The sequence below is a fragment of the Dermacentor variabilis genome, chromosome 4 (genome assembly GCF_050947875.1).
Source record: "Dermacentor variabilis isolate Ectoservices chromosome 4, ASM5094787v1, whole genome shotgun sequence".
In the NCBI taxonomy this organism is placed as follows: Eukaryota; Metazoa; Arthropoda; class Arachnida; order Ixodida; family Ixodidae; genus Dermacentor; species Dermacentor variabilis.
Genome location: NC_134571.1, coordinates 92,281,788 through 92,309,780, shown reverse-complemented (window position 1 = coordinate 92,309,780; position 27,993 = coordinate 92,281,788). Strand labels below are relative to the sequence as shown.

The 27,993-nt window shown below is 42.3% G+C and overlaps 1 protein-coding gene across 6 annotated transcripts; it reads left to right on the top strand.

Moving 5' to 3' along the window:
• Positions 1 to 273: 273 nt before the first annotated feature.
• On the top strand, positions 274 to 27,808 carry LOC142579500 (hexosaminidase D-like). 6 transcript variants are annotated; one of them, XM_075689747.1, is made up of 14 exons: positions 274 to 411; positions 524 to 578; positions 663 to 860; positions 1,089 to 1,167; positions 1,261 to 1,346; positions 1,895 to 2,078; positions 4,543 to 4,617; positions 6,126 to 6,321; positions 12,763 to 12,851; positions 13,890 to 13,968; positions 16,974 to 17,084; positions 17,468 to 17,582; positions 22,776 to 22,862; positions 24,450 to 27,808. In XM_075689747.1, exons 1-14 carry the CDS (start codon positions 383 to 385, stop codon positions 24,561 to 24,563), a joined length of 1,497 nt encoding a protein of 498 aa, XP_075545862.1. In that variant the 5' UTR covers positions 274 to 382; the 3' UTR covers positions 24,564 to 27,808. The 6 variants fall into 6 exon arrangements, with proteins under 6 accessions (XP_075545862.1, XP_075545864.1, XP_075545863.1 ...); XM_075689749.1 differs by having other exon boundaries at positions 22,776 to 22,866; positions 24,450 to 24,584; XM_075689748.1 differs by lacking the exon at positions 17,468 to 17,582.
• Positions 27,809 to 27,993: the final 185 nt, after the last annotated feature.

Below are 27,993 nucleotides of genomic sequence, written 5' to 3'. Positions count from 1 at the left end.
TACAAAGGGTGTATATATATTTGTTTAAGGGTGCAGAATAAAGAACTCCCGGCGAAAATAACAGTGCAATTCAAATTTGCCGCTCTGCGCAACTGCCAACTCGTGTCCACATTCTTATCAGTCAAGTTAATTATTTTATATGTCATAACTGTTATTTCATATTAAGCTAACGAACTTATGTGATTTAGGCTTGTTTATTTATAAACTACGCCGTTCTTTTTTTTTGTTGCGCAAGTCATTAGCCGTCAAGGCAAAGTCAAGATCAGCCAAGCCCGTCAGTGTTCGGTGCTGCTGCTGTTTACAAACATTAGCGTAGGTTGTTTCGCTTGTTCAATTAAGGCGCTTATGCCCTGCGCCTCAATGTGTATTGGAAGCAACGAAAATGGACGAACGTAAAGCATTTTTCCACCGGTACGTGCTAATGCGTTTCCGCGTTAAAAAATTCGCCTGCATTTCTTTTTCAGTAGTCGGGCGCGTTTGTTATCTCTGCTCGCGCGTCATTCCCGTCGGCAATCTATTCCAGGTTCGTTCACCTAGATCTTAAGGGAGCCGCCTTCAAAGTTTCCTATTATGAAGAGGTAAGTGTTATGGTTCAGCTGCTAAACAGTTCTGAATTAGTCTAGCTTCCTTCTAACGCTGCCATGCTCGTTCTTACTCCACAGTTGCTGCCACTCATCGCAAGAATTGGGGCGACTGGTGTTCTTATCGAATATGAGGACACATTTCCTTACTCCGGTGACCTCGAAGACCTCAGGCACCCGGAGGCGTACTCTCAAGAATGCGTTATGCAGATCATACAGATAGCCAAGCTTTCGAACCTCCTAGTCGTACCTCTGGTCCAGACGTTCGGCCATTTAGAGGTATGCATTCACAGGCGCTTCAGAATCGACTTCTAAACCCGTACCACTGCTTTGCGTCTCTGTATTCCGACTGTGAACATGAGAATTGAAATAGTTCAAATGCAACCGTAAAGAGAGTATCAACGTCACATACCTCTAGCAGCCTCGCTCGCATCTGGTTGTTATTCCTGTGCGAGAGCCTAACTCTGAATCTTTTGTTATGATCAGCCACTAAAAATTATCTTCCAGTTCGTCCTGAAGCGCTCGAAGTTCTTCGAGTTCAGAGAAGTTGCACGGTACCCGAACGTGCTCTGCCCGTCTCACCCAAGTAAGCTAGCAAATATCGTGCTTTGTACCGCGTCATCTTCGCTAGTGTGCGCTGTTGTACATTATTCATTCATTCCTTCTCAACCCATGCCAGAATCATCGTCTCTAATCGAGGAAATGGTGACACAAGTGATGCAGCTTCACTCGGATGCGCAATGGTTTCATCTAGGTGCTGATGAGGTATGTAATTGCCTCCTTGCTCGTTGGTTAATGATAATTTTCATTATTTAAACCAGGGCTGGTGACCTCTCGCAGCCACAGGGCGAGTCAGCTTGAGCCTTCGGGGAGCATTGCAGTTCCATATGAAGGGGAAAGCAAAGAGGGGTGTTAAAGCAAAATATATACCTTCACGATTCCTTGTCTAAAAAAAAATATCATTCATACTCGTCATCTTGATCAGACTGATTAGACGCACTTTTCAGATTGCCTCCAGAGCAAAGTGCTTATCATACTCTCCTGGATCGCACTTTCTACACCATAAAAGACGCAGGTGTTTAGAGCAGTGAACCTACAGAGCATTGCTCTTTACATGGCAGCTTACGTGTGGTACTTCGCATCTTTGAGCTGACAGCCTATATGCATGATGGCACCACTCCAAGTGTTGTGGATTTTGGTTATTGGCAAACCATTGGTGTACAGCTCTGCAGTAGTACAGGGCAGAACTTTTATATGCTAGATGAAATGTGTTGTTCACCTGCTTGTCCTACAATACGTGGCTTTGCTCCGAGGTCTGGCACCTGGGCCAGTGTGAACGGTGTCGCACAGTCATGGTGGACAAGCAGTGGGGCAAAGACCACCTGTACGTGGACTACTTGTCACGGATTGTGAGCACACTGCACAAGAAGTACCCCATGCTGAAGTTCATCGTTTGGGACGACATGATGCGCGACATGGACCCACAAGTAATCACCGGTTCGTGCATGTTTTCATCAGTGCAATTGTAATGGCAGTAGTGCCTTACTTTGACAGGTTATGTACAAATACATTGGAGCAGGCATTTTGACATGCACACGCACTTGCACACACATGCACGCACACTACTATATGTGCATACATCTCTGCCAAGGTGGAAAACGTAAAAGGTGCCAATGGGGGCACTTGATGCGGCCTTGTATCCGTAACACTGCAGTACCAATACAACAGTGGTGAAAGCATCTTCCTTGCATCAACATAGATTTAGTGTGGCAGAATATTGTGAAACATGGTGTACTAGGCATTCCGCGTATGCATAAGGTGCTTTCTTTCGAGTTTTAGAAGTTCTAAAGATCACCTATGGCAGATAGCACAATTGTATTCCTAGAACTGAATTGCCTGAAACGGCAGACGTGTGCACACGAAAGCAAAATGCATAATTGGCTAATTTGCAAAATTTCACTAGTTGGCTTTTTAACTAGTTACTTTAGGGCACATACTGCAGTTTATAACTGGTAGCCGGTGAGATTGCAGAACATATCTACTCGGAATAAATTCTGAGGATGACCACAGTTTTGAGATCTGCATTCCCAAAATGTGTGACAAAATGCTTCCTGACAAAATGCTTTCTCATATTTTTGTCCTGCAGTGCACAAAAATAAAAATGCATTTTGTTAGGAAGGTGAGTGGAACAGCAGGATGTTTTACCCTCAACTTTGCTCGCACTTATCTCAACGCTGGTGCTAGTTTCAGAATTAGTTCCAAGTAGATGTACGTTGAGAGCTCAGTGGTTCCAAGATGATTGTAATATATGCCCTAAATTAATTGGCTGATAAATTATTAGTAAAATTTGAGAATTATCCAATTGTGGATTTTGATTTTTGTGCAAGTAATGCCCACCTTTTTAAGCGATCTAGCTCGACGATTAGAATTATGCTAACCTTAGCAGGCATCTTTTAAAAACGTTTGTTAGCAAGTAAATAAAACACCTGCTGTAAAGACAAATTAAAGCTTGATTGAAAGGTAGATTGCATGTACAGAAATAACACAGTCTAGTCTAACGACAACAATGCATGCAACTAAGTTTATTTCAATGGTAGGTTTTAGTATATTATATGAATGTAGTATTCAAATAAATGCAGCAGTAACACACCCAGAACTGGCATTTTGCCACACTCATCAAGGGTACTCCCAAAATGTGTTCTATGGAACCCTTTGCACTTTTTTCAGTTCGCTAAGTATACCCATATCAATGCCTGTGCGGTTTTATCAGCCTTTGCCTCATTGTTGTATTGCTACAGATAGCCACATCCCCATTTCTGTTAGTAAGAGGCGGAGATGGTGCTTTTTTTTGTTGTTGCAGGATACACGTTTGTGCAGGCACGAAGGTTGTGGATAAATACAAAAAGATACTGTTGGTGTAGCGCCCGTTGACTACTGCAAAGTATCACGAGGCCATGCATATGCAGCCTGTACAAAGAAGCATACGCACTAATACATGTGCTCTTTTCATTTTTTTTATTTTTCTGTTACTAAGGTTCTGTGACCAGTTGATAGAATGCGAAAATTCCTGGAGAACTCTGAATTTGCAGCATATATGGCTTGCTTATTTGGAACATAAGCAATCATAGATTCTTTGGCACATTCTGAAAGCGATGCAGTCTCGTCAAAGAAAGAATGTTTGGGAACTGCTGTTCCAGAACATCTGTGCAAGCAAGGAAGGCTGCCTTGGTTCTTCATGTGTGTTGAAAAAAATCTATAAAACTGTTACTGCTAGTACACATTATTTGCTTGCATTTCCTATGCTCTGCACATTGCTGCTGACCATTAAGGGCTCATTCACGCTGGCGACTCGCAGAGATCGCATGACCAAGTTGATTGCAAAGCGACCAGCCTCAGATGTTCGCTGTGGTCGAACAGCGACTGTTTGGGGTCAGCCGATTGCTGCTAGATTTTTCAATCATGTGGTCACAAACCTACTGAGCTAATCAGTGGTGCAGAAGCATACATAAGCAATTTGGTTGTAGGAGTTCTGTGCGTGAACAGCATCAATCACGAGATATTTAATTGTGAAAACAGGCAGGCCACACTTGCCAGTGTGAACATTGTCGCCATGAGTTACTCCTTGGTCACCAGTTTTGGTCAATCATGAAACCTGTCAATTCCCAGTGTAAATACTACCTAAGAACCACGAATTTAGCAGATAAACGGCACAACACTGTTTCGTTTCATGTTAAAGATTTTCTGGAGTGCAACAACAAAGACAGGAGCATAGTATACATAAAAATAGGAGAAATGTTTCCCTTGTAACTGAAAGTCTTATTCTATCAGAAAAATTTGACATGGTGAACAAGCAATCAATCGTGTATGAGTGGTAGGGCAGTTATTCTTTTTAGTGTAACTGAACAGAAGAAGGGAAAGGTGCATCGAACAAACTTACTTTTTTTCGTTCATTCTCTTTTAGGTGCAGGACTGCATCATCTTGTGGAGCCTATGGTTTGGCATTACTTTCCTCAATCGGAATTCCGGCTCAAGCAAAGTAAGTTGAAGTGTGGTCTTGTTAATGCTCCTTTCCTGTTAGGGTAGCAAACAAGGTGCTACTTGATTAACCTGCCGGCCTTTCTGTTTCTCTCTCTCCTCCTGATGGAAGCATCTACTTTGGAGCATGGCATTGGCCTCACATTCTACATGCGATTCATGTTAGTGGGCTTCCGCAGTCTGAGCAGCCGTACTGATGTTACTTGTTATGGAGTCTTCACTGTCTTGTAATGCACTGGTGCCTTTGCACTTTCTTAATGTATGTCTTGCATTATTGCAAAGCCTGATTGGGTTCTGTTGGGGCTGCTTTCCCATGGGGAACCTTTGAGACCTCTTTTGGCTCCTCTACTACTTTGGCCACTGTTTGGATTCTTTTGAAATTGGTAATAAGGCACCACAGCAATAGTGTAAAATTCAGATGGATTTCATTTTGCATAAGCCGTGCTAGTTTTAGCATTGGTGTTAACAGGTACAGGAAGAGAGCATGATAGGAAGAGAGTGGTGTGGATCAGAGAGAACACGTGCATAGCCGGTATACTAGTTGACATTAAGAGAAAAAAAATGGAGCCGGGCAGTCCATGTAATGCGTAGGGAAGACAACCTTGTAGACCGTTAGAGTTACAGAATGTGTGCCAAGGGAAGGGGAGTGCAGTCGAGGATAGCAGAATATTAGGTGGAGTGACAAAATTAGGAAGTTGGTAGGTGCAAGTTGGAATCAACTTGCACAAGATGGGTGTAATTGGAGATCACGGGAGGAGAGGCCTTCGTTCTGCAGTGGACATAAAAATAGACTGGTGATGATGATTCACATTGCTTACACGTCATATTTAAAATGCTATGCCAAGTCATCATTATGTTGTTGTAAAGTGTGCCGTTCATGTGGTGACCTTCAATTGCCACTTTCATGGCTACTTTTTGTCATTGCGGCCCTAGATTGGCTCGATTTTCATTACGTATGGAAACTATTATAGGTACTTTTTGAGGTGACGATTTCTCAGCCCTGGAAGCTCTGTGTTGCCAGAGTTCGCTATCTAGAATTTCTCAAGGGATGATTGGCAGTACCCTTTTCATCTGTGGTTTGATATATCACGATTGGCAGCTGTTATGACCACTATGTCAAGAGAATCCAGGGTGGCACATCAGACTTTGTGCTCATTTATTATTCACAGCCACATCTGGTCAATAAATTACTACATAATTTTTCATTGCACTAGGGCACTTATAGTTTCATAACATAATTACTGGGCCAACAGCTGCCTGTAAAAGCAGCTAGAAACAAGAAAATTCGGTGCCTACTGCTCTTGCCACTGTAGTAGAAATTCAGGCTCGTTTATTGTTCGTAAATAGTATCTATTAACAACACATAAAATGAGGGACAGAACATATGTCCTTGTGTATGTCACTTTCCTGTTACATCCCTCATATTCTGCGCTGTTATTAGTAGTCTCCTAGTAGTTTTCTATGCTTTTCATGTTTAGACTTCATTGTGCCATCACATGGGTCATGCAGGTATGTGGGACAAGTACCTCTCCATATTCCCCAACGTGTGGATAGCCAGTGCCTTCAAGGGGGCCACAAAGATCAACCAGATGCTGACGCCCACGTCCTTCCACATCAGCAACCATGAGGCCTGGAATAAGGTCCTCATGGACAACATCCAGCATGCAGGGTCGTTCAGGGGCATAGCCCTCACTGGCTGGCAGAGGTGAGGGGCATACGTATACGGGCAGTATGCGTCATTTGCACTTTGGTATCATCATCATCATCATCAGCCTATTTTATGCCCACTGCAGGACGAAGGCCTCTCCCTGCAATCTCCAATTACCCCCTCTCCTGCGCCAACTGATTCCAACTAGAGCCTGCGAATTTCCTAATTTCGTCACTCCACATAGTTTTTTGTTATCATCGACTGCACTTCCCTTCTCTTGGCAACCATTCAGTAACCCTAATGGTCCACCGGTTATCTAACCTACGCATTACATGACCTTCCCAGCTCATTTTTTTCTCTTGTCAATTAGAATATCAGCTATACCTGTTTGCTCTCTGGTCCAAACCGCACTCTTTCTGTCTCTTAACGTTATGCCTAGTATTCTTTGTTCCATCGCTCTTTGTGCGGTCCTTAACTTGTTCTCAAGCTTCTTTGTCAGTCTCCAAGTTTCTACCCAATATGTCAGCGCCAGTAAAATGCACTGGTTGCACACCTTACTTTTCAATGATGATGGTAAGCTTCCAGTAAGGAGCTGACAATTTCTGTCGTATGCACTCCAACCCATTTTTATTCTTTGAATTTCCTTCTCATGATCAGGGTTCCCTTTGCGTAGTTGACCTAGGTAAACGTCCTCCTTGACAGACTCTAGAGGCTGACTGGCAATCCTGAACTCTTGGTCTGTTGCCCGGCTATTCATGATTATTCATGACATTAATCTTCAACCCCACTCTTACATTCTCTCTGTTAAGGCCCTCAATCATTTGTTGCAACTCGTCTCCAGTGTTGCTGAGCAGGACAATGTCATCTGCAAACCGAAGGGTGCCGAGATATTCGCCATCGATCCATACTCCTAAGCCTTCCCAGTTTAATAGCTTGAATACTTCTTCCAAGCACATAGTGAATAGCATTGGAGAGATTGTGCCTTCGTGTCTGACCCCTTTCTTTATAGGTATCTTCCTAGTTGTGTAGAATTAAGGTAGCTGTGGAATATGTAGATAGTTTGCAAAATATTTACGTAAGCGGCCTGTACTCCTTGATTACATAATGCCTCTATGACTGCTGGTATCGTTACTGAATCAAATGCCTTTTTGTAATCTATGAAAGCCATATAGGGAGGCTGATTGTACTCTGCGAATTTCTTGATTACTTGATTAATGACATGGATGTGATCCATCGTAGAGTATCCCTTCCTGAAGCTAGCCTGTTCCCTTGGTTGGCTAGAGTCCAATGTTGCCCTTATTCTATTGCAAATTATCTTGGTGAATATTTTATGTAATACTGGGAATAAGCTAATGGGCCTATAGTTTTTCAATTCTTTGACATCTCCCTTTTTGTGGATTAGTATAATGCTTGCATTATTCCAGTTTTCTTGAACCATTGCAGTTGATAGACACTTTGTATAGAGAGCCGCCAGTTTTACAAGCATTATGTATCCTCCATCTTTGATTAAATTGACTGTTATTCCATCTTCTCCTGCTGCTCTTCCCCATTTCATGACTTGCAAGGCCCTTCTGACTAGTTATAGTTATATAGCTATAGGAGGAGCTGCTGTATCCTGTACATTACCGTTTTTAATGGAGTTATCCTGAGTGCGCTGGGTCAGTATAGAATTCTTCCGCTGCTTTTACTATGCCTTCGAGATTGCTGATGATATTACCATGCTTATCTTTCAGTGCATACGTCTTGGTTCGTCCTATGCCAAGTTTCCTTCTCACTGATTTCGTGCTGCTTTCATTTTTTACTGCTTCCTCAGTCTTTCTCCTGTTATAATTTCAAATATTCCTTACTTTCTCGTTGTTGATCAGTTTTGACAGTTCTGTCAATTTCTTGAGTTGGACACTTTCATTCTTTGTCATTTCTTTATGAGGTCTTTCGTTACTTGGGAGAGCTTGCCTACTGGTTGCCTTTGTGCCTTACCTCCCATTTCAATTGCTGCCTCTAAGCCAGCCTAGTTATGGTTTTGTTCATTACCTCTATGTCATCTTCATCTCGCTGTTCTAAGGCTGCATATTTATTTGCAAGTACAAGCCTGAATTGCTCTGCTTTTACCCTTACTGCGTCTAGGTTGGCATGTTACCTCTTGACCAATTTTGCTCTTTCTCTCTTCAAATTGAGGTGAATCCTAGACCTCGCCAAGCTATGATCATTGCACTTTACCCTACCTAACACTTCTACAACCTCTACTATGCTGGGATCGGCAGAAAGTATGAAATCAATTTCAGTTCTTGTTTTACCATTAGGTCTTTTCCAGATCCACTTTCTTTTGCTACGCTTTCTGAAGAAAGTGTTCATTATTCACAGCTTATTCCTTTCTGCGAATTCTACCAGCACCTCTCCTTTGGCATTGCTAGAATCGACACCATAGCTGCCAATTGCTTGTTCACCAGCCTGCTTTTCCCCCACTTTATCCATTACTACAGTATACTGAGTTTGCACTTTTCTCATAGCTAATTCAGCATCTTCATAAAACTGATCTACTTCATCATCATCATGACTGGATGTTGGAGCGTAGGCTTGTACTACCTTTAATCTATACCTCTTATTAAGTTTGATTACGACTACTGCTACCCTGTCATTAATGCTGTAGAATTTGTCAATGTTGCCCACTATGTTCTTGTGGATGAGGAATCCTACCCTGTATTGCTTCTTATCTGGGAGACCTCTATAGCAGAGGACATGGCTGTTAGTCAGCACTGTATAAGCCTCACCAGTTCTTGTAATCTTACTTAGGTCAATGATATCCCAAACAATGACATATAGTTCTGCAAAGAGTCCAGCTAAGCTAGTCTCACCCGACAGAGTTCAGGTGTTGTTAAAGGTTGCAAGAGTCAGTTTCCATTGGCGGCCTCTCTGGGTCGAGAGATTCTTCGCACCGTCTGCTGCATTACAGGTCTGACTGCCACGTTGGTCAGATGCTTCGCAGCTGCTGGGGACTGAGGGCCATGAGTTAATTCTAGAAATCATGAGGGAGGTAGTGGCCGAATACTACACCAAGGAGGTCAGTTCCTGTCCTGGTGAGGGAGTGTATTTGCTAAAGCTTAGTGGGCCTTCCTAATTTGGTTGTACATGGATTAGTACAGCCCCACTCGCTCGTCATCTTTTGCCAGTGTCAGGTGCCATTCCAAGCCTGGAGATGTAGTCCACTGGAGGAGGTGAAATTCGAGCTCACCATCCTCAGATTTAAAAATATATATATGTATATATATATTTTCATACAAGGATTTGAACTTCAGACTATGGTAACTGAGCATCTGACATAGCTCAGTTAGATAATCCTGTACGCAGTGAGGCTACCTTATCGCGGAGAAGTCCATCCCAGAAGGCCTTACATGCCTAAGAGATCCCTTTATTTATCCGCCACCAGCAGGTTTTTTGCTGATTGCCAGAGGTTGTTCAATATAGTGTCAATTCTCAATGGTCCTACCATTGCGGTTCCGGAATCTCACGTACGCATGCGGCCATTAACGCACCTAAGTACACAATATATTTTTGGCAAATTCGAACAGCACTTAAAACGTGTGTGAAAAAAAAAGAAGAAAAAGGAAAAAGGTTTCAGCGCTTACCGAGAAGCCCCGAGTTGCATTTACGTGGAGATGCACCCGTCTGCTCATTGTTGTGTCTGCCTGCCTCTGGCTGTCTTTTTGCAGCCGTTTTCTGGCCGTCATTTGCATATATACCGAAACTTTCGCTCCCGAATAAATACTAAGGGTGGCAAAACAGGCCACCAGCACAATATGGTTCTGAGCCATGTGTAAAGCAGACGACCTTGACAGCGCCTAGGTGTCTTCGACGTTTCTACAGATTTGGACAGCACTTATACCAGAACAAATGAAAAGAAAGAAATGGCAGAACGGGCCCCTTAGCTTACCGGGAACGCTTCAGACCCATACACTAGGAAGTCGGGAATGCTATGCTACACTAGTCGGGAATGAATGCTATGCTACACTAATCGGGAATGAATTTAAGCTACAGCAATGCCGTTTGCGGTCTGTCAGACATGGTTTGTACACTTCGCGCGTGGAAGCATTTGACGACCCTGTTTCCACCGCGCTTGCAATACCATTCACGGGAACACAAAGGGAAATACGCAAGAACGAATAAGTGCAAATGTAGATGAAAGGAATGGATGTTAATACAACTGTTCTTATGTGATAAAAATCTGTGTGTTAATTTTACAAGTGGTGTTGCTATGTGCTTTTTCCTTATTCTTTGCGTGAATACCGTAAAGCCTTCTCATCACTTTTCTCTGTTCCTTTTGTGTGGAAATTTTGCATCATCAAAGAAAGCCTGTTTTGGCAGCGCGCCTCATAAGTTGCTGCAGATAAATTCTTGAACATTTATAGTGTTATGGAGTGTACAGTGCCAACATCTATTCACGCATTAGGTTCCACAAATATGTTTGCGAGATCTGTATAAACAAATTTATATGTATGTAGGCTTACAAAATGAGAATCTCATCCTTTCTTTTTTTTTTTCACGTCATCACACCATCATACAGGTGTTAGGAATTTGTCCCCATTATATATCCTAGTTGTCACTAGAAAGTATGCACAAGGTATGTCAGTAGTGTAAGTCAGAGCCCCTTTAGTAAACCTTTCATGCCTAAGAGATCCCTTGATTTATCCGCTATCGGCGGGTTTTGCTGATCGCCGTAGGTTTCATTTAGTTTCCTCAAAGTTAGTTTCCTTCAAAACCCAGAATAAAAAGAAGTGCTGCAGTGCTGTGACCAGTGTGGGAATGCTGGGATGTGTGATCTTCAGATTGACCTATTTCTTGGAGACCTAGTACATATCTGCAAAACTTGTGTGCTCTTACTGTGTGTGCTTTTTTTTTTCCACAAGTTTGCAAAATAACTATGTGGCCATCTTTGCTGCCTGGTTCCGTGGTTTGGTGAGACCTCCTTATTACGTAGCTTTTATGATGCTGTTCCCACCACTTTTGCGTGCTAGTGTACTTGAGCAGTAAGTTTGTGCCTTACGCTCTGCATGGGAAACGTGACCTGCCGTGGTTGTTCGGCGACTGTGGCATTTTGTTGCGGAGCATGAGGTCGTGAGTTCACTTCTCAGTTGCTGCTACGTCCAGGAGCAGATAGAGTGCAAAAGCACTTGTGTACTTAAATTTAGTTGCATGTCAAAGAACTTCAGGTGACTGAAATCAATTTAAAGCCCCCCCGCCTTCTTGACTACAGCATCTCTCATAGCTGATGTATTGCTTGGATATGTTCAACAACATTATTTGATTTGATTTATAGTATGGAAGTTGCAAACAATCACCAGTATTAGGCTTGCGACATTGGTTAGGCTCTACTACAACGAGATACCCTGATAGTTTTTACATATTGCTTTATACAAGGAATTGTTCTTAAAATATTAACACTCATACAGAAATTTGCACTTGTGGCTCACGTTAACAGTGCCATCTATAGGACACTCAATCTGAAAGAAAGAAATGATGTGGAGCTCACCTGTGAGCTGGTTTCAGTCACGCCATGTGTCCATTTCCTCGTTCACATTTAATGTTATGTGTGAGCAAGCATTAATGTAAAATATGTTGCAGTTCAACCAAGACTTGTTGCAAAGGCTTTTGAGTCAAGGAGCCTTTGAGCCTAACTTGTCAAGGAAGCCTAACTTGTTGCGCAGCCTTGAACATGTTTAGAGCAAGTCACACCGAAGCAGACATGTTCCACACCCTGGTAACCGTGTTATGGTAACAAGTACAAAACCCTTTAATCCTTTCCCGACCACTGACAAGTGCAGTCTTCACCAGAATGTGTACCGGTATAGCTGATGACAAGTATCCCCATCACGAAGCCATGTTTGGGAAATTTGTCACATCCTGCAGTGCTAAAAGGGTTAAAAAACTGGTGTACAGTGCAGTGCAGTACAGTACAGTGAAGTGCCGTATTTGCCCCTAGGTAGTGCTGTAAAAGGTTGGTATAGTTCCATACAACTTTAGCTGGAGTTGAAATCTGGCAAAGCACACCCTTTGGGGACAGGTGTCTTGATACTAGCGCTTGTCTCAGGATTCCTGTTCAATTCATTACTGCACGGCTTCAACTCTGCAGTTGCAACACATGCCCCGAGAGGTTAGTCAACCTTGTTAATTTTCTAATTCAAGATAACTTTTCGTGCAAGGAATATCCGCCTCATGTAGGTCACCCGAAGAGGTGGGATTGAACTGTCTGTCGGGAACAGTTTTAAAGAAATCTTTTGCCATAATAAGTGCAAATAAGTTTTAACAAGTCATATTTCAGTGCGATACGTTGGCGCCTCTTATTCTAGTATAAGTGCTCCATTACAATATGACTTAAACTTTAGCTGTCACCAAAGCCTCCCCCATATAGAAAAGTGGAGGTCATCCTATAGCTGCGTAAGTATGCTCTGTTATAATGCAACCTTATATTTCTTTCTTTTATTTATTTTTTCTGACTTTCCTTAGGTTTGATCATTTTACTGTCCTCTGCGAGCTGTTGCCAGTGGCTATTCCTTGTTTGGCCCTGTGCCTGAAGACAATCATGGCAAAAACAGGTGAGTGGATGTGTGCTTACTGTTAGAAAGAAGTGCAAGAAACTGGAATTTTCAGATGACATTGCAAAGGCATAGAAAGTCATCGAACCCCTACCTTCGAGCAAAAATTTCCCCCAAATTTTGTTTTATATTTTGCATAAGCATAAGCTGCACATCTGAGCTCAGTATGGGAATGAGAGCCATTTTCTGCATAAGAAAGCCAGAAACTCTACTTAGCCGCATTAAGCTGTAGCTGTACATAGATGCATTTCCATTTTTGGCATTATGTCCCCAGCCGATGCTAACTTATGTGGTAGAACAATGTTAAAAAGAAAAAGAAGTTCTAAACTATCTACCTTAATAAATATTTCATTTTCTCCACATCAATTAGAAAAGTTTACTTGAAATATTAAGGAAAAAAATGTTCATTGATGCAAGTGTCTATGCACAACTTTCCCATAATGTTTCAAAAAATTGTTAGACCAATTTGTGAGACAGTTGAGTTATGAAAAGTGAGGGATACAATAGCTCTTAAAGGACATAGAGCTACATTTGATAAGTTGAAGAGGAGAAAAATAAATTATAAACCAGAAACATTCAGGTTTAATTCAGGTGACTACTATAATTTGCTACCCTGTGAGAAGTAAAAAAAAATTTAAGAAGTGATTTGCTAAAGAGCAAGCTTAATACAAGTCTTACCTTATCGCAGGGGATATGATAACACTGAAGCATCCAAAATATGGGAACATTGAATGGAAAAATCTCTTGTTTCTGCCAACATATAAAATGTGCCTCAATTTCGCAGTTCTGTCTGCAACAATGATTTCTCACAATAACTTGTTTGCTCATTGCTGCCTTGATTCCCGTTTTTCATGAATTGTTAAAGCCAGTGTTTTCATTTTGAGTTCTCTGTTTTGTCTGCTTTCTTTTAGTTACCAGAAGAATTTATTCTTGCAATTTATGTGTATCTAATAGACCTCATGCCATTGTAATGCTGCATAGACATGCTACAGTACCGCCCTCTAACCTCTCAGTATATATCTATATTTTTTTTTTCAGGGCTGACCACTGAAGCTCATACGGAGGTGTCACAATCCATAGGCTATTTTGGCAACATTGAGATCGACATCTTTCCAAGGTTAGTCCTGTCGTGTGCATAGTTCAAGACATGGGGTCGTCTTCAGAGTATTTACTGCTAGCCAAACATTGTACCTGTAGTGTAAGATAGCATAAAGGAACACTTGGGCCAGACCTCATTTTACAAATGTTTTTGTGCCTCACATTCTCTTTATGTGCTGAACCTATATTTTTGCATGAAAAGTCTAAAACACTAATTAAGATTATGTCTAAAACATGCTGCCAATATTCTAAGGGACTTTTCATTAGAGCTGCACTTACAGATTGGTAAATGCAGCACAGTCATATTTTGTTAATACGAACTCCAAGGGGATCGGAAATTTTAGAATACTGAAATGAAGTTTGACTTACGGAGAGCCCCTTTAAATATAGTGCCCGGCCAGTTGTGCGGTACAGCGCACAAAACAAAAACCGTCACTCAGCTTGCATTGAAAAAGTCTCGAGAAGCCTCAGTTTCATGTAAAGTCCAAGTGCGATATATAAGCGTGGCGTAACGTGATGAAGTGCGTTCTGGGGGCACCTTCCTTTTCATTTTAAGCCGGCTGGAAAAGGAGGCTGCACGCTGCTCTGCTTGCTCCGGTTCAGTCTTGGCTTCCCACACTGATTTCCTCGTCAGTTTGACAACTCGCAACATAACAGTCACTAATGATGCATCAAACCTTAACCTTTGGCTTGGGTTCGTCCAAAATGCGTTGCATGGAAATAGAGATTTCGCTCTAAAAAAACCGTTGCATGGATTTTGGAGTTCAAATTCATGAGAGTTTCTGTCTATTCAAATACTACATAGGACATTCTTGGGACCAAGAGAGCAGTAAGAATTTGAGAAAGCTCGTAATTCGAATTACAAGATTTCGAATAATCAGGATTTTACTAGTACAGCCGTGAATTTGACTCCAGTTAATTTGATTTTAGTTTGATCCTGACCAAAGGTCTCAGCCAGAGCCTATGCATGTCTATGAGCTCAAACTGTCATTATTTCTATCATAAAATTGACCTTTGCTGGATAATTCAAATTTGACCATTCAGCACGCACATGCCCGACCCCTGTGGTGACCCCAATAGTGACCTCTTTAGTGGAAGCGCCTGTCTCGGTGAATCTTATGAAACAGTGAATGTGTTGAACACATGTCAATCTTCTGTCGAAGACGCCTATTTTTGGCCTGCCCTGGGAAATCCTTAAGCGATAACAGTCGCTCGCAGTATCTGATTACAGTACTTCCATAATTCTAACGTGCCCCCCCCCCCCCCTTCCTTCTGTTTTAAAGAAAATTGGGCTGGAAATTGCTTGTGCAGTGCAGTCAGATGCAAAATCAAAGCCATCTTCACGTGCTCGTATGCTTTGCTAAGCACCAGTGCACTGTGGCGAAGCTGACTTTAGAAGACTGGCCACCATTGTGCAATACATATTACAACTTTAGCCATTTTTCTTGCTAAAAAATAGTGTGTACGTTAGATTTCTACTTTGTTCAGGAGCTTTAATGTTATTTCTACATAGGCTTCTGCTTTGGACGAATGTAAGATGGGTGTGCGTTTGATTCGGGGCCATGTCAGACTCGGGCAAATGCTGCCAAACGAATCGGCAGTGTGCTTTGGCGTATTAGTGTGATAGCGTTAAGGGCCCTGTGTCGCAGAAAAGCCAGTGTCGGTGTTGGCGTCTGGCGCCGGCTTCCCTGTGAGCAAAAATTCTTGTGTATATTTAGGTTTATTTATATGCCACACCTTGCTATATGACATGCGATGTGTGCGGGTTCTATTGCTAAAGTTGCTTATACCTTGTCTTATATTCTTGACAGAGTTATTTCTCAGAATTTGGAGAATGACAGCTCACAATCAAACGAGAAGAAAGGGGGTTAACCGAGGGGCCCGATTTTTATTAGTCATATCATAAGAAGCCAACAAACAGTGACACCAAGGACAACATAGGGGAAATTACTTGTGCTTAATAAATGAAATAAAGAAACGATAAATTAATGGAAATTAAATTGAATGAAAAAACAACTTGTCGTAGATGGGAACCAAACCCACAACTTTTGCATTTCGCGTGCGATGCTCTACCAATTGAGCTACCGCGGCATTGTTTCCCCATCCACTTTCTTCGGTATTTATGTGTCCTAGTAGAACCCTGGGAGTGTTAGCCAGTGCCACCACTCACAGACGTTGGTGGCGAACGTGGAACGTCCTTTCTGCCGCAGGCGTCACGAGAATGTGACACCTGAACATGACGCCTGTGACGAACTCGCAAACAAATATCATGAAACAAGACAACAACAGTGCATTTCTTTTATGTTAAGTCTCTCAGACTGAAATATTAAAAGTGCAAAGCAATAACAGCAACTTGAACATGATGAAAGTTTTTTGGCGTGCACTGCCTCTGGGATGGGCCGCACAAGAGGCAGCGTTTTTAACAGAAAACTCGCCTTTGTGCATAGCATTCGCCGCCAGCATTTCATGGTAAACATTACGATTACATAAGATGCAGTTGCCAGGTAATGTTTGCAGTAGTCGGGGATCCTTGAATACTATCGTGCTCCACTCTTAAAGACGAAGTTTAAGCATCCTCAAATTTTTTCTGCATCGTGTTTAATTCGACCTGCTTGATCACTCAATCAGTTTTGTTGATCCCGTTAAGCTCAAGTTAATGGAAGTTGACTATGTAACCTATAGTTACAAGAGATAGTATTTGGATACAACATATCAACCTGCAGTGTTGGTTGGTTGTCCTATCTCAGCTCTTGATGATGCCTTATTTACTACAAATTTGGCTCCAACATGCATTCCAATACGATAGACTAAGTTGGAAAGCTGGTGATTTGGTTTGCACGCATTTGAAATGAACTTTTTTGCAACAGCAGATTTTTTGTTTCAAACATCTTGTTGGCATACCTTCATAACAACACTAATAGTTATGCCCTGTGTTTGTGGCTTTATAAAGGCCATTATTTTTGTAACTCATAAGCTCACCAGACTTTGTGCTGAAAGTGATGCCATGCAGTGTTTTATTTACAGGCCGCAGACAGTGCCGCCTGTTCCGAACTTTCCTGGGGGAAAGTTACATGTGTCTGTGTTGCATCTGACAAATGTCATAGCAGAACTGGAGCAAGTGCTTTTGAACCCAAGGTAAATTGTGACACAGTAATCAGCTTGGCATTAATGACCTCTTCATTAGTAAGTTTAGCGCGTTCTTTCAGCTCTTGACCTGTCTGTAGGCCCATCTGTTAATAGCACCACAGAACCAGCTACCGTATCCCAACTACATACAGTGAACTCTCACTTCAGTGAACTTCGAGGGACCGAAGGAAATACTGTAGTTCACTTAACTGAAAGTTCACTAAACTGAATATTCACTAGACCAACATAAGACATGGCATACAGAGTCAAAAGTTTGAAGTGCAATTCATGGAGCAAAAGACATGGCATCCATAGTGCTAGAAATGTGTGAAATGGAATTTGTACATATCAATGAAAAACACACCGTGTGGGTCGTTTGTGTGCACATGCAGAACCGACGAGACTGGAAAGAAAGAGACGACGACCATGCCACGACTAGCCGGTCGGAAAAAACACACACCACGTGGTTTGTGGTGTGACAGATCGCTGCTTTGCTCTGGCGGCGTTGTAAGCACCAGCGATGTTACTTTGTTTATGGCCTCCGAGATTACATGCTAGCTCATTTTGCGGGCAATCTCGGAGGCCATGCCTCGTTGCCATTCGTTTTCCGCACCACTGCTTTGCCCCAGGGGCGCTGTAGCACTAGCGACGTTGCGCCTGCAGTACAGTGCAGTGCAAGCCTTGGTCCTCTGCGCGAATTCGTTAAGCTGAAATATTGACTGTTCCGAAATTCATTTAAGTGAAACATTTTTGCATAAAATCTGTAAGAAAACTGCCGGAAATTTTTAAAAAGTTCGTTATTCTGAAATATTCAATAAACCGACGCTCGTACAACTGAGAGTTTACTGTACTTGTTTCAGGTATCTGTGTGAATGTGGTCTGAATGCTTCTTCGAGGCTTATAGTCTTAATATACTAACAGTAGCAATATAGGAATCTTCGCAAGAATATCTTTTTTTACACTAATAGTAGCTGTCACCACAAAGCTATCTTCTGTGTGCGACATTGTAAACATTATCTTCACAGTAAAAGGGATCACAGAGGGTCACCAACAGTGCAGTCCAAAATAAGGGAACCCAAAAGCAATGAATATATGGTCTGTATGGTAACCAATGTGACTATGTAATAGTGAGCTAGAAAGGCAAGTATGCACACCGATGCATAATTATATTCATACATTGTCGAAAGCCACCTCGCATACATATAATTACATTTATTTATGTACATAACATATATTTGACCACCAGGAGCAGAACTTCAGTGTCACCATCAACAGCAGAAGCTGTTTTCCTGCCTGGCCTCGAGGATGCCCAAGATTACCATGGCAATAGAGTAATCGCAGTAACAAGTAGTTGCAACAAGTCATAAAAGGAAGTCATTACAAAAGCCAAGTAGGGTACAGCTTTTATTATTAAAGGGCCCCTCACCAGGCCCCATAGAAAATTTTGGTTATGTGCTGGAAGTTGTTATGTGTCCTCTAGGGAGCATTCTGCCAAAAAATTTTTTAAATCAGCTCATTAATAGTCAAGATAGAAATATTTCAGTGCCGTGAACCCTTAATTTTAGCAGGCGGGCTCTACTGCCAAGCAAGACGCTCTCTCCACTCACCCCGTCTAGCCTTCGCAAGCGAAATTCCTGCCCTGCATTCTCCCATACCAGACCTCGAGGATCTATGACGCATACGTCACAGGCCCCGCCTTCATATTTTTTTCCTCCTTGCTTTTTTTTTTTCCCCGGCGCTACGCACTTTCGCTGATGGCATCAGGCGCGAGCTGTTGTCTTGTTCGCGCAGCGCACGATTTTGCACGCTGTGCACAAGGAAACATGACTAGCGATATAATTCAGTGCTACACGAATACTGAGGCAAAACAAACGGATCGCGGAGCATGATCACCCGCTGGAACACGGTAGAAAATGCCATAGTTTCGGTATCTGCGCACATGACCGCATGACCATGGGAACAAGCAGACAAAGTGGAAGTACATCTCTCTTGCTTCGGTGTGTACTAAAACAAAAAACATGCAGACATTCCATTTGTCTGTTTTATTATTTCTCTAAGCTTCAATTCGTCTATTCAAGCAACAGATCGCGCAGATAACAGATGTTGTCTTGAATGATTCTCGAAGTCACATGTCACCACGAGTGATGTCACACTGCGGACACCACTACGTATGCGCAGGGGCACGACTACGTCACCGTCCGTCTTGGAACGCGGCGGCCGCGTGGAGAAGGAAAAACGGCATTCGGTTTGAAATTTCAGATCTTTCTGTGGCATGTTGTGATGTAATACTTTGTAAACACGATCGTTATCGTGCAATGTATGCTCTCGGCTTGTCAGCTCAAAATGGCCAGACCTGGTGAGGGGCCCTTTTTCACAGACACTGAGGCTCTCTTTCAGTGGGCCTTTATATCCTTTTGTGTATCTCACCTTATTTGGTAATTCATCTGTACTGGCACATCAGTGGCAAGTTATTCCTTAGTGCTTCTTGCATCATGGCCTATGCTCTAAATGGAATCTGCTGTTAGATAGCTCAAATTGATCTTTCTAATGTTTTCAGGTCTGCAGCTTACATTTGATCTGTTATCAAAGCATTACTTGTGCTTATATTGCTGCTGTAAGAAATTCAGACTTGGGTCATTCTTTATTGCAGACATCTGCAGCTGTGGTAATGTTCTGAAGTAAGTGTTGCTAATGTGCTTAGAAACATTGGCTCAGGTTGGTGCTCAAATAGGGTTTTTTTTTTACAATGGCGATGATGGTGATGATCACATCATATTCTTCAGTTTCATGAAAATGTGTCAGTTTCAACTGCAGTATACCCACTCATTACGTATTACATTTTATGCTGCAAATTGAGGAAGGACCGACCTCCAAGTTTTCACTTAATAGCAAGAGCGATTCTACAGGTCATTCAGTGATGCTCAGCTGGCATTGTTGGCGATTCCAAAAAAATAAAAAAAATATATGCCTTACCTGTCATTGAAACAACAGTCTTGCGTTTTCAAGCTGAGAATTCTGAACTCTGCACCAAAGCCGCTCTGCACGAGTGTATGGACAATATATGCTTTAACCAAGCACCAACAAATGCCTGTGGTTTTCTATGGGGCTCATCTCGTGCACCATACCACAGCACCTGGTAACTCACGACCAAGTGTCGTACATTGAGTTGGTTTGATTTGACACCATTTCGCTCAAGGAGTGGCTGTTTGCCTATTACTACAATGGATTGGCCAGGAATTGGATGGTACTCATTAAAGGCCAAATTGTGAAGGGCTTGCTGACCAGCCGTATCTTGCATGTCCTATTAGCAGATGCATGGCACTGCTGACATCAAGTGTCTATTGTTGCATGCGGAAAAATACTGTCGTTAGGTGGAGGCTCGTTTGATGTGTGCAGCAAAGAAAACATTCTATTAAAATGCATTTGTTGCACTCTCATCACTTGAAATGCGACAGCTTCCTCACTTGCATCTTATTCGAGGGCAAGTGTAATCTCTTGTATATACTTTAAAGCAAGGTTTTCTGTGTCTCTTTGCCCTACTTTGTGGGTGCTGGCTGTTTTCTTGCCAAGTATATGCAAGCCCATTACCCACTACACACTGCCTCTAACCACACTAACCTCTAGACCAGCCTCTATTTGATGCTAGGGCGTCATAGATGGCACCACAATGCTTGTAGTTTGATGCAACCAGTGGCAATAAGTGAAAAAGCTGGTGACACAAGCAGCTGATGGTGGAGGTCAGTTGCAATACGTCAACACACATAAAAAAAAATGGCACAAAAGTGAACAGAGCGTATAAAGAGACGAAGGCCCGAAAAAAGTGTCGAGCGGAACAAGACAGTCTTGTCACTCTCGGTTACATTCCGTTACGTCGTGTTATGTGCATTATTGTATAACATTTTCATAAATGTTGCATTGCATTTGTGCCATTAGTGTCATGTTTGGATAAACATTGTGTTCATTTGTGCCACTTTCTTCAAGCATTTTCATGATTAGCGTTGTTTGCACAAGATTTGCTTTAATGTCCGCGTAAATAACCAAGAAAACTTTGCTTAGCAATGATTCCCACATACATGTGGGATCCACTGGGTGTATTTCTTTTACAGTGGAAAAAGCAAAAGCTGTCCAATATACACTTGACCATTTAGTCAGTAAATATGAATACAGTCAAACCTTGATATAAGAAACCTCAATTTAACGAAATCCTTGATGTAACAAACTATTTTCAGTTACCGATTTTAGTTCCACTGAAAATCATAGATGTTTCTTTTTCACAATTTAATGAGGTAATTTCGTGACGCTGTTTCGATTTCCCAACGTTCTTGGCCATTTAAAGCATGGACTTGGAGCCTGTATGGTTGGTAAATCAAGGAAAAAAAAAAAGTAAAAGAATGTCGGCCGAGGAAAAAGTTATTTAGAAGCCGTCCCTCCACATGAGAAGTTTGAGAGGCAAAAATGCTGTTAAAGTATACGTACCAAAACACAGTGTGTTGGAAACAATGCTGTGCCATTTGTCGCGCAACAACTTGCGAAGGCCGCAGGGCGTGTGGTAGCTTGGACCACTCGGAGAAACATAAGCTGACGATTCCTTCAGCACAAAGGTAGGTGGGAAAGAGGCGAGCGTGCGGTAATGTGATCGCATGGCTGTCTTATGTGCAGGCCACGGCTTGTATCTTGGAGGTAACCTTCAGCAAGTGCAAAGGGCTAGCCGAGATGGTTATTACCTCGATGCACATTTTGTTCCTGTGCGTATAGTGTTGGCCGTCGCATGATCTCAAGTTTCCGAGGCACAGTGCGAAGCATTTGCTTGCGTTGCAACAGGGTCTTGGTCGTCGAGTGAGATCTCTGCCTCGGTGTGCTTGACACCGACAAAACTAGGAACCTTACTTCGTGTAGTTGTCTCTGTGCTGTCGACATCAATGCTCTGCCTTTCTAGCGAAACTGTGACATTTCCTTTTCTTTTTTTTTCTCGCAAAGAATATCCATATATTTCTGCACTTTTATTTTTAATTTGAGGTTGCCATCTGCTGACAGCTGCGAACACTAAGTGCAGTCAGCCATGGCGTCCATGATATACGGTTCCACGTGACACAACATGCTAATCTCGGATGCCATGAGCCGTACTGATGCATTGATCTCAGCGCAATCTGCGCCACACGCCCTAACGCTCATAACCACATTATTATGCCCCGACCTTCTTGTGATGTTTATAAGTTATTACTGACAAATCTACTATCCATCAGGAATGTTCTGAGAATTTGTGAAATTATTTTTACTGCTGAAACTTTAAAACGTCAAATTAACGAAATTAGTAATTTAACAAAGCTTTTAGCTGCAAATACAACTTCGTTATATTGAGGCACGACTGTATACAATTTTGTGCCTTCGATAATAAGGACATCTCCCTATCAACCAGCACGTACTTGAAGGTACGTAATGTGACTGGCGCAGATGAGAATGTTGGAAACTTCTCTTTATGAGGGACAGCTTGCCAGGCATACAAGGCAGATCAGGACATCCAGATGTCCCCCCTGAATTTGTGCTTCAGACCGCATCAGAGGGTCATCTGCTCAGTCTTGAGTGCAGTCCGAAGTGCCAGGACACGCATTGCCGCTTTGCTCTTATGTCACTTGATTGTGAATTGAGAGTATGGCTCCTGTTTCTTTCTGCCTTACTAATTCATTTTTCTTGCACGTCCAGTGTGCAGGGTGGATTCCACGAGTTTCTAGTGGCTCACAACAGAACAAATCCACTTCATGTCGACCAGTTCATCGGCACAAGTCGAAAGTTTGTATGCCCCTGTTATGAAACGTGCTCATTGCTCCCCTTTCTTTCTGTAGTCTGTATTGCTTAAAAGAAACCATGGTGCTTAATCTATGTTGGTAGATCGCTACTGCTGCACAGGAACAGGAGAATGGTCTGTTGCACATATCTTTACTGCCATGTAGTTTTGCTTTGTGCATTGCACAGTACTTGTCGTCTGTGCAACAAGCTTTATCTACGACCCTCTTTGGTCCGCTGTGGAAATAGCAACTAACACGCTACGCAGGGACACATTAGGTAAATAGCCACATTTCCCACACTCAAAACAATGAACTCTCAAATGGCAACTGTTTAGACAAAACAGGCCAGTGTGCAAGTAGACAGTACTGTATAGACTCATGCAAGGGCCACACCCCCAACATGGCAGCCCAGAATTTGCAGAAAAAAAATGGCCAATGGAAAGCAATCGCGTTCAGTGCCTTGATGCCGTGCACATGCATCGGCGAATTTCACGTACTTTTCGCGCACTGAGCTACTAGATGGCGAGAGCTGGGGTGTGCACAAGTCGCCGGCTGTGCGAGCGTAATTTTGACCAAAAGGTTCGGTCCCATGTAAGGGCCGCACTTCGTCAGAATTGTGAAAAAATTTGACATAGTGACATTCCACTTCGTGAACGTGGGTTATGTGCAAGTGCATAGGTGCTGTTCTGGAGTTTCTAAGCTATGCCGTATTGCCTGACAAACCCACATTGTTACAAGCCACCTAGCACATTCTTCAGGAGTCTCCTGGGCGTGCCTAGCCCGCAGCTTTTGCTGGTCTTTTTCAGCCCAGCACTTGCTGACAACTTCAGGGTCGGTCGACTTGTGTTTGGCCTGCCACTGCTTGCATTGCTACTCTGTCCTTGCACAGCGCTCAGCCTCTTGATCGCCAGATGAACCCAGTACATCCATAGCAGATGCCAGAGAAGGTGAACCCAGCGTGCCTCCACCTCCTTCCTCCCCACCCCCCTCTGCTGCACGGTCCTTCGTACCTTCCCCAGTGTGCTATCTCTTCTCCACCTCCAGGCACCCTCGTCCTCTGGCGCTTGCTTTCCTCTGTTGGCTCGGTGGCCTCCGACTTAGTCTCGCCGATTTCACAGATGGGGCATGTACGTTTTTGCATAAAAGGTGCAGCCCTTACGCAAGTCTATACAGTATGTTGTTCATGACATTTCTGCCCTCATATTTAAAACTACGATCCTCATATTGTAATTTCTGTCACAAAATGACAAAACTTGGAGCAGAGAGCCTGAGTTACTTAACCACTCATTTCTCTTTTACAAGACTTGAATGAGAATAAGGGAAACAGAGGGCCTCAATTTTTGTTAATCACAACCATATAAAGCCAACAGACAATAAAGCCAAGGAAAGCACAGGGGTAATTAGCTGTGGTGGAAATTGAAATGTGGAAAATGACGTCTTCGATTTTACAAGACTTGTTCTTCATATTGTCAGCCAGTGATCTGGGCCTACTGAACATAGGCAATTTGCACCATGAAGTGTGCCATTAATGTCCAGCATTCCGTTCAGCTTTTTACATTCCCCATGCCTTTTTTCATATTTGCATCTGCAGGCTTCTAGTGAACATCGAGTCCATTTATCGAGACATCACAAAGGAACTATCGGACATTTACTACCAGAGCACAGTCGAGGAGTGGCTCTCTACTTATGTCAGCCCGTGCCGTGAGAAGCTGAAGAAACTTGTCAGCGATGCGGACTTGCAAATAGCTGTGAATGTGCCCATGTGATTTCAAGGCTCACTCAGTTGTAGGCGCCGAACTTATGTATCTTTGCGTTCATGCAGTGTTAGCCTTTTGTTGTGCAAGTACTGAAACAAAAGAACGCAATACCAACCCTGGCTGTAGTCACCAGTTCCAAGAGGTGACTTATTAGCTAGTTCGCGCTCATCGTTGTTTGAACTGGAATGAGACCTAATATTGCTTCCTGTATCTGCTACGATAGTGAAAGCCGCTTATGTGAAATGATTAAAATCAATAGTATGATGTTATCATATAGCTTCAAGCACACTGTAACTAAAGAATTAAATAGCATTTACGTGTGACTTCACTTCCTTCCTGCATTCTATTGAAACCACATCTTTATAAATTCTTTGGAGTATTTCGCTCGTATTCTAAGAATTCATTCCGGTTTCAAGAAAAAAAAAAAAGAATGCATATCAGTGTTACGAAAACTGTTACAACATGCAAGTGCTTTTATGCTTCAAGCTTTCCAGGACGCACCACGGATTCTATCCCGACGGCCCAACGTTTTGTAAATTACAGGCATTGTGCTGCCCTCAATACATAATGGTGGCTGTATCTTCAGAAGTCCACTCTAATCATTGCTGAGCATTTCTTGCTTTTATTTGTGACAAATTCCAAGTGCATTTTACTCGCTGGAAATGCACTGACAGCGACTTTAACAACACTGAGCTGAAGCAGTAGTTAAGCCTGCCATGAACGCACAAGCATTTTGGGCCCTGTGGCCATCTGCATGTGAATTAAGGACATGCTTGACTTGTCATTCTGAGTGTTTTGACAGTGTACAAGGTAGCACAGCATTCATAGTGTGTTGGGTAACAAGCTGATTCTAACAGTGACAATTTTGCTTCGTTAATGCCATTAGGATGCATTTTAATATGCTCACAGTAAAACAAGTTTCCTCTCTCTCATAACCTTTGCAGCGCTCTCAAAGCACTCTGACACGACTTGTCAAAACTGCAAAAAGTCACACTAAAGGTGTAAAAAAACACAAATGCTCTAAAGAGATTTCTGCAAAATTTGAATTTGCAGGAATGATTATGGCAATGAAGAACAAGAATGCGTGTATTTTTGCATTTTTTTATGTGCAAGCAATGCTTAATTTAGAATTCTTTGGGCACGCGCTCTTATGACCTACTTGTAAACAAAACAATGCCAGTGTGTTTTCTTTTGTTATGCTTTTGTCTTTCTGATGGTTCATTCATGTTGCCAGGTCGATGAAATTGAGTTTTTTGTTATGAACAGAGTTCTGTATGCCTTTTGCATTCACTTAATAGTATATAGGCTAAGTTGCATGCTACTGATGTTCTAAATGAATCTTTTGTGCTAGTGTAAATTCCTGCAACTTTTGAATTGCAGTAGTGCCCGTGTGGTGGTTACTATGCTGAACTCCTTATATGTTTGCTGCGCCTGGCTAGTTATTTTTGGCTGTTGTGTGTGATTTGACACTGTAAACATAACGCAGAGTTGATTTCATGACATAGGCATCTGGTAGGCTCAGTTCCGGTACTAACAGTCCCAGGCTTTGAACAGTCCAAGGCTTTGAACACACTTGGCCTTGAGAACTGTTGCATGAAGCCGTCTCTGCTATGGAAAGATGCAAATATTGTGAGTCGCGAAAAAATGGTATGCTCTTATAAAGCAAATGAACAAGTGAGCATTGCCATGGGTATCATGTCGTCAGACTGAGAAGCTAATTTATGGCAACTTTTGTAAAGAAACTGAAGGCCTAAATCCAAAGTAAAATTTTCAAGAACAATAGAATTCAGCTTTCTTTACATAGTGCGTCAAGCTTCACTCAAACTGGTTCTGTGCTTAGTGTTTCTGCATTTCACATGTACTGGAATCAGGAAATCAGGCTTGGCCTTGAAAAACATGTTGCGGAAATTTCACGCTTGCTCGGCTATGGCCCCCCTGCATGACATGTGCGGTTCAGAAATGGCGTGGAGAGACTCAGGCAGCAAGTACTTTGCTTTTATGTGCCAATGTGTTCTTGTGCTCTTGGGGCAGTGCGTTACTGCCAGGCACTTGCACATCCAGTACTGGATCAGTGAAAGCTAGACACATTCGTTTCTCTGATTGCATTAGGCTAACTGCAGCCTTGGCGGGCTTGAGTCCTGCCTCTTAAGGTGCTGAATCTGAATCTACAATTGTGCGTGCCAAGCACAAGTGTCGAAGAGAATAACATTTGGAACAAGTTGTGTGGATCGTAAGACAATTGCACCTGTACAATGGCAACTGTTTAGACAAAACAGGCTAGTATGCAAGTAGACAGTACCGTATAGACTCGTGCAAGGGCCGCACCCTTGCATGAGTCCAGTTCACCGTATCGGAGGGTGAACTGGAAGACGATCGTCAGTGTCATTGCTTTAGGCTCTAGTACGTGATCATGTTGGGTGATTCTTTGTTACATGTATTTATCGATCGAGCATCTCAGATGTCTAGGCGTTTACAACGGTGGTAAAATACCCTGTCACTTCAATTCCCATGCATAAAATTTTTTTCAAATGAAAGTGGAGTCCATACTCACGGATGCAATGAACTTCATCAGAAAATGAGAAATATTAACCTTATTTTGTCTGTTTTTGATCAACCTAAATATTCAAATGCGTTATATTTTCGGCAAACAGAATTAACTTGCACCTAAAAGGAACGTGTAGATGTGTAATTTTGTGGAAGTTAGAATTGCACAATGTGTTTTTGACAGTAGCACCAATGTGAATGTCTGCACTGTTGTGCAAACATACTGAATGTAAAGGTAGGTGAGGAGCCACTTTGTACACTGTTCACATGCAACAATCCACATTCCACAAGTTCAGTAGAAGCTCTAGTATCACTGGACGAAAAAGGCACTGTCAAGATTGAGTTGGCAACGCCAACCACATAAAAGTTGCTCAACAAAAGATTGCTACTTGGGCTGCCAATAATATTGCACTTTAGATCTTGTAGATGCTGATAAAGTGTGCCACTTTCTGATTATTTGCTTAGTGTGCGTCCCTCTTTTTTTTTTTCCCCCACAAGCTTGTGGGAAGAGACAAATCAATGCTTGCTTATCCTGATGCTCATTAGCGGTTGTCTTTACATGTGTCTGTGATTTTTGTGTTATAAATTATAGGGGACTGATCTCGGCATGTAAAAATGGCAGTTATATAAAACCACTGTATACTACATATGTGTCTGTGATCTTGTGTGTTATTTCTGCATCTTTTAATTGCAAGTTTCTTTTTTAATTTCTAACATGCATTTATGTTGACAACGTTTAGTACAATCGTAATGGAACTTCGAATCTGCCTTCTCGCTTATTTAAGAAGTGCGCTCAACATGTGTTTTCTGGCTGTTTTAATTCTTCATATTTTG

What these genes read in the sequence shown, in the direction of transcription:
- LOC142579500 (XM_075689747.1), top strand. Translation starts at nt 383, where the DNA reads ATGGACGAACGTAAAGCATTTTTCCACCG. An exon ending in GGACCCACAAGTAATCACCG is followed by an intron (nt 2,079 to 4,542) that starts GTTCGTGCATGT and finishes ATTCTCTTTTAG; the next exon opens with GTGCAGGACTGCATCATCTT. An exon ending in GAGATCGACATCTTTCCAAG is followed by an intron (nt 13,969 to 16,973) that starts GTTAGTCCTGTC and finishes TTTTATTTACAG; the next exon opens with GCCGCAGACAGTGCCGCCTG.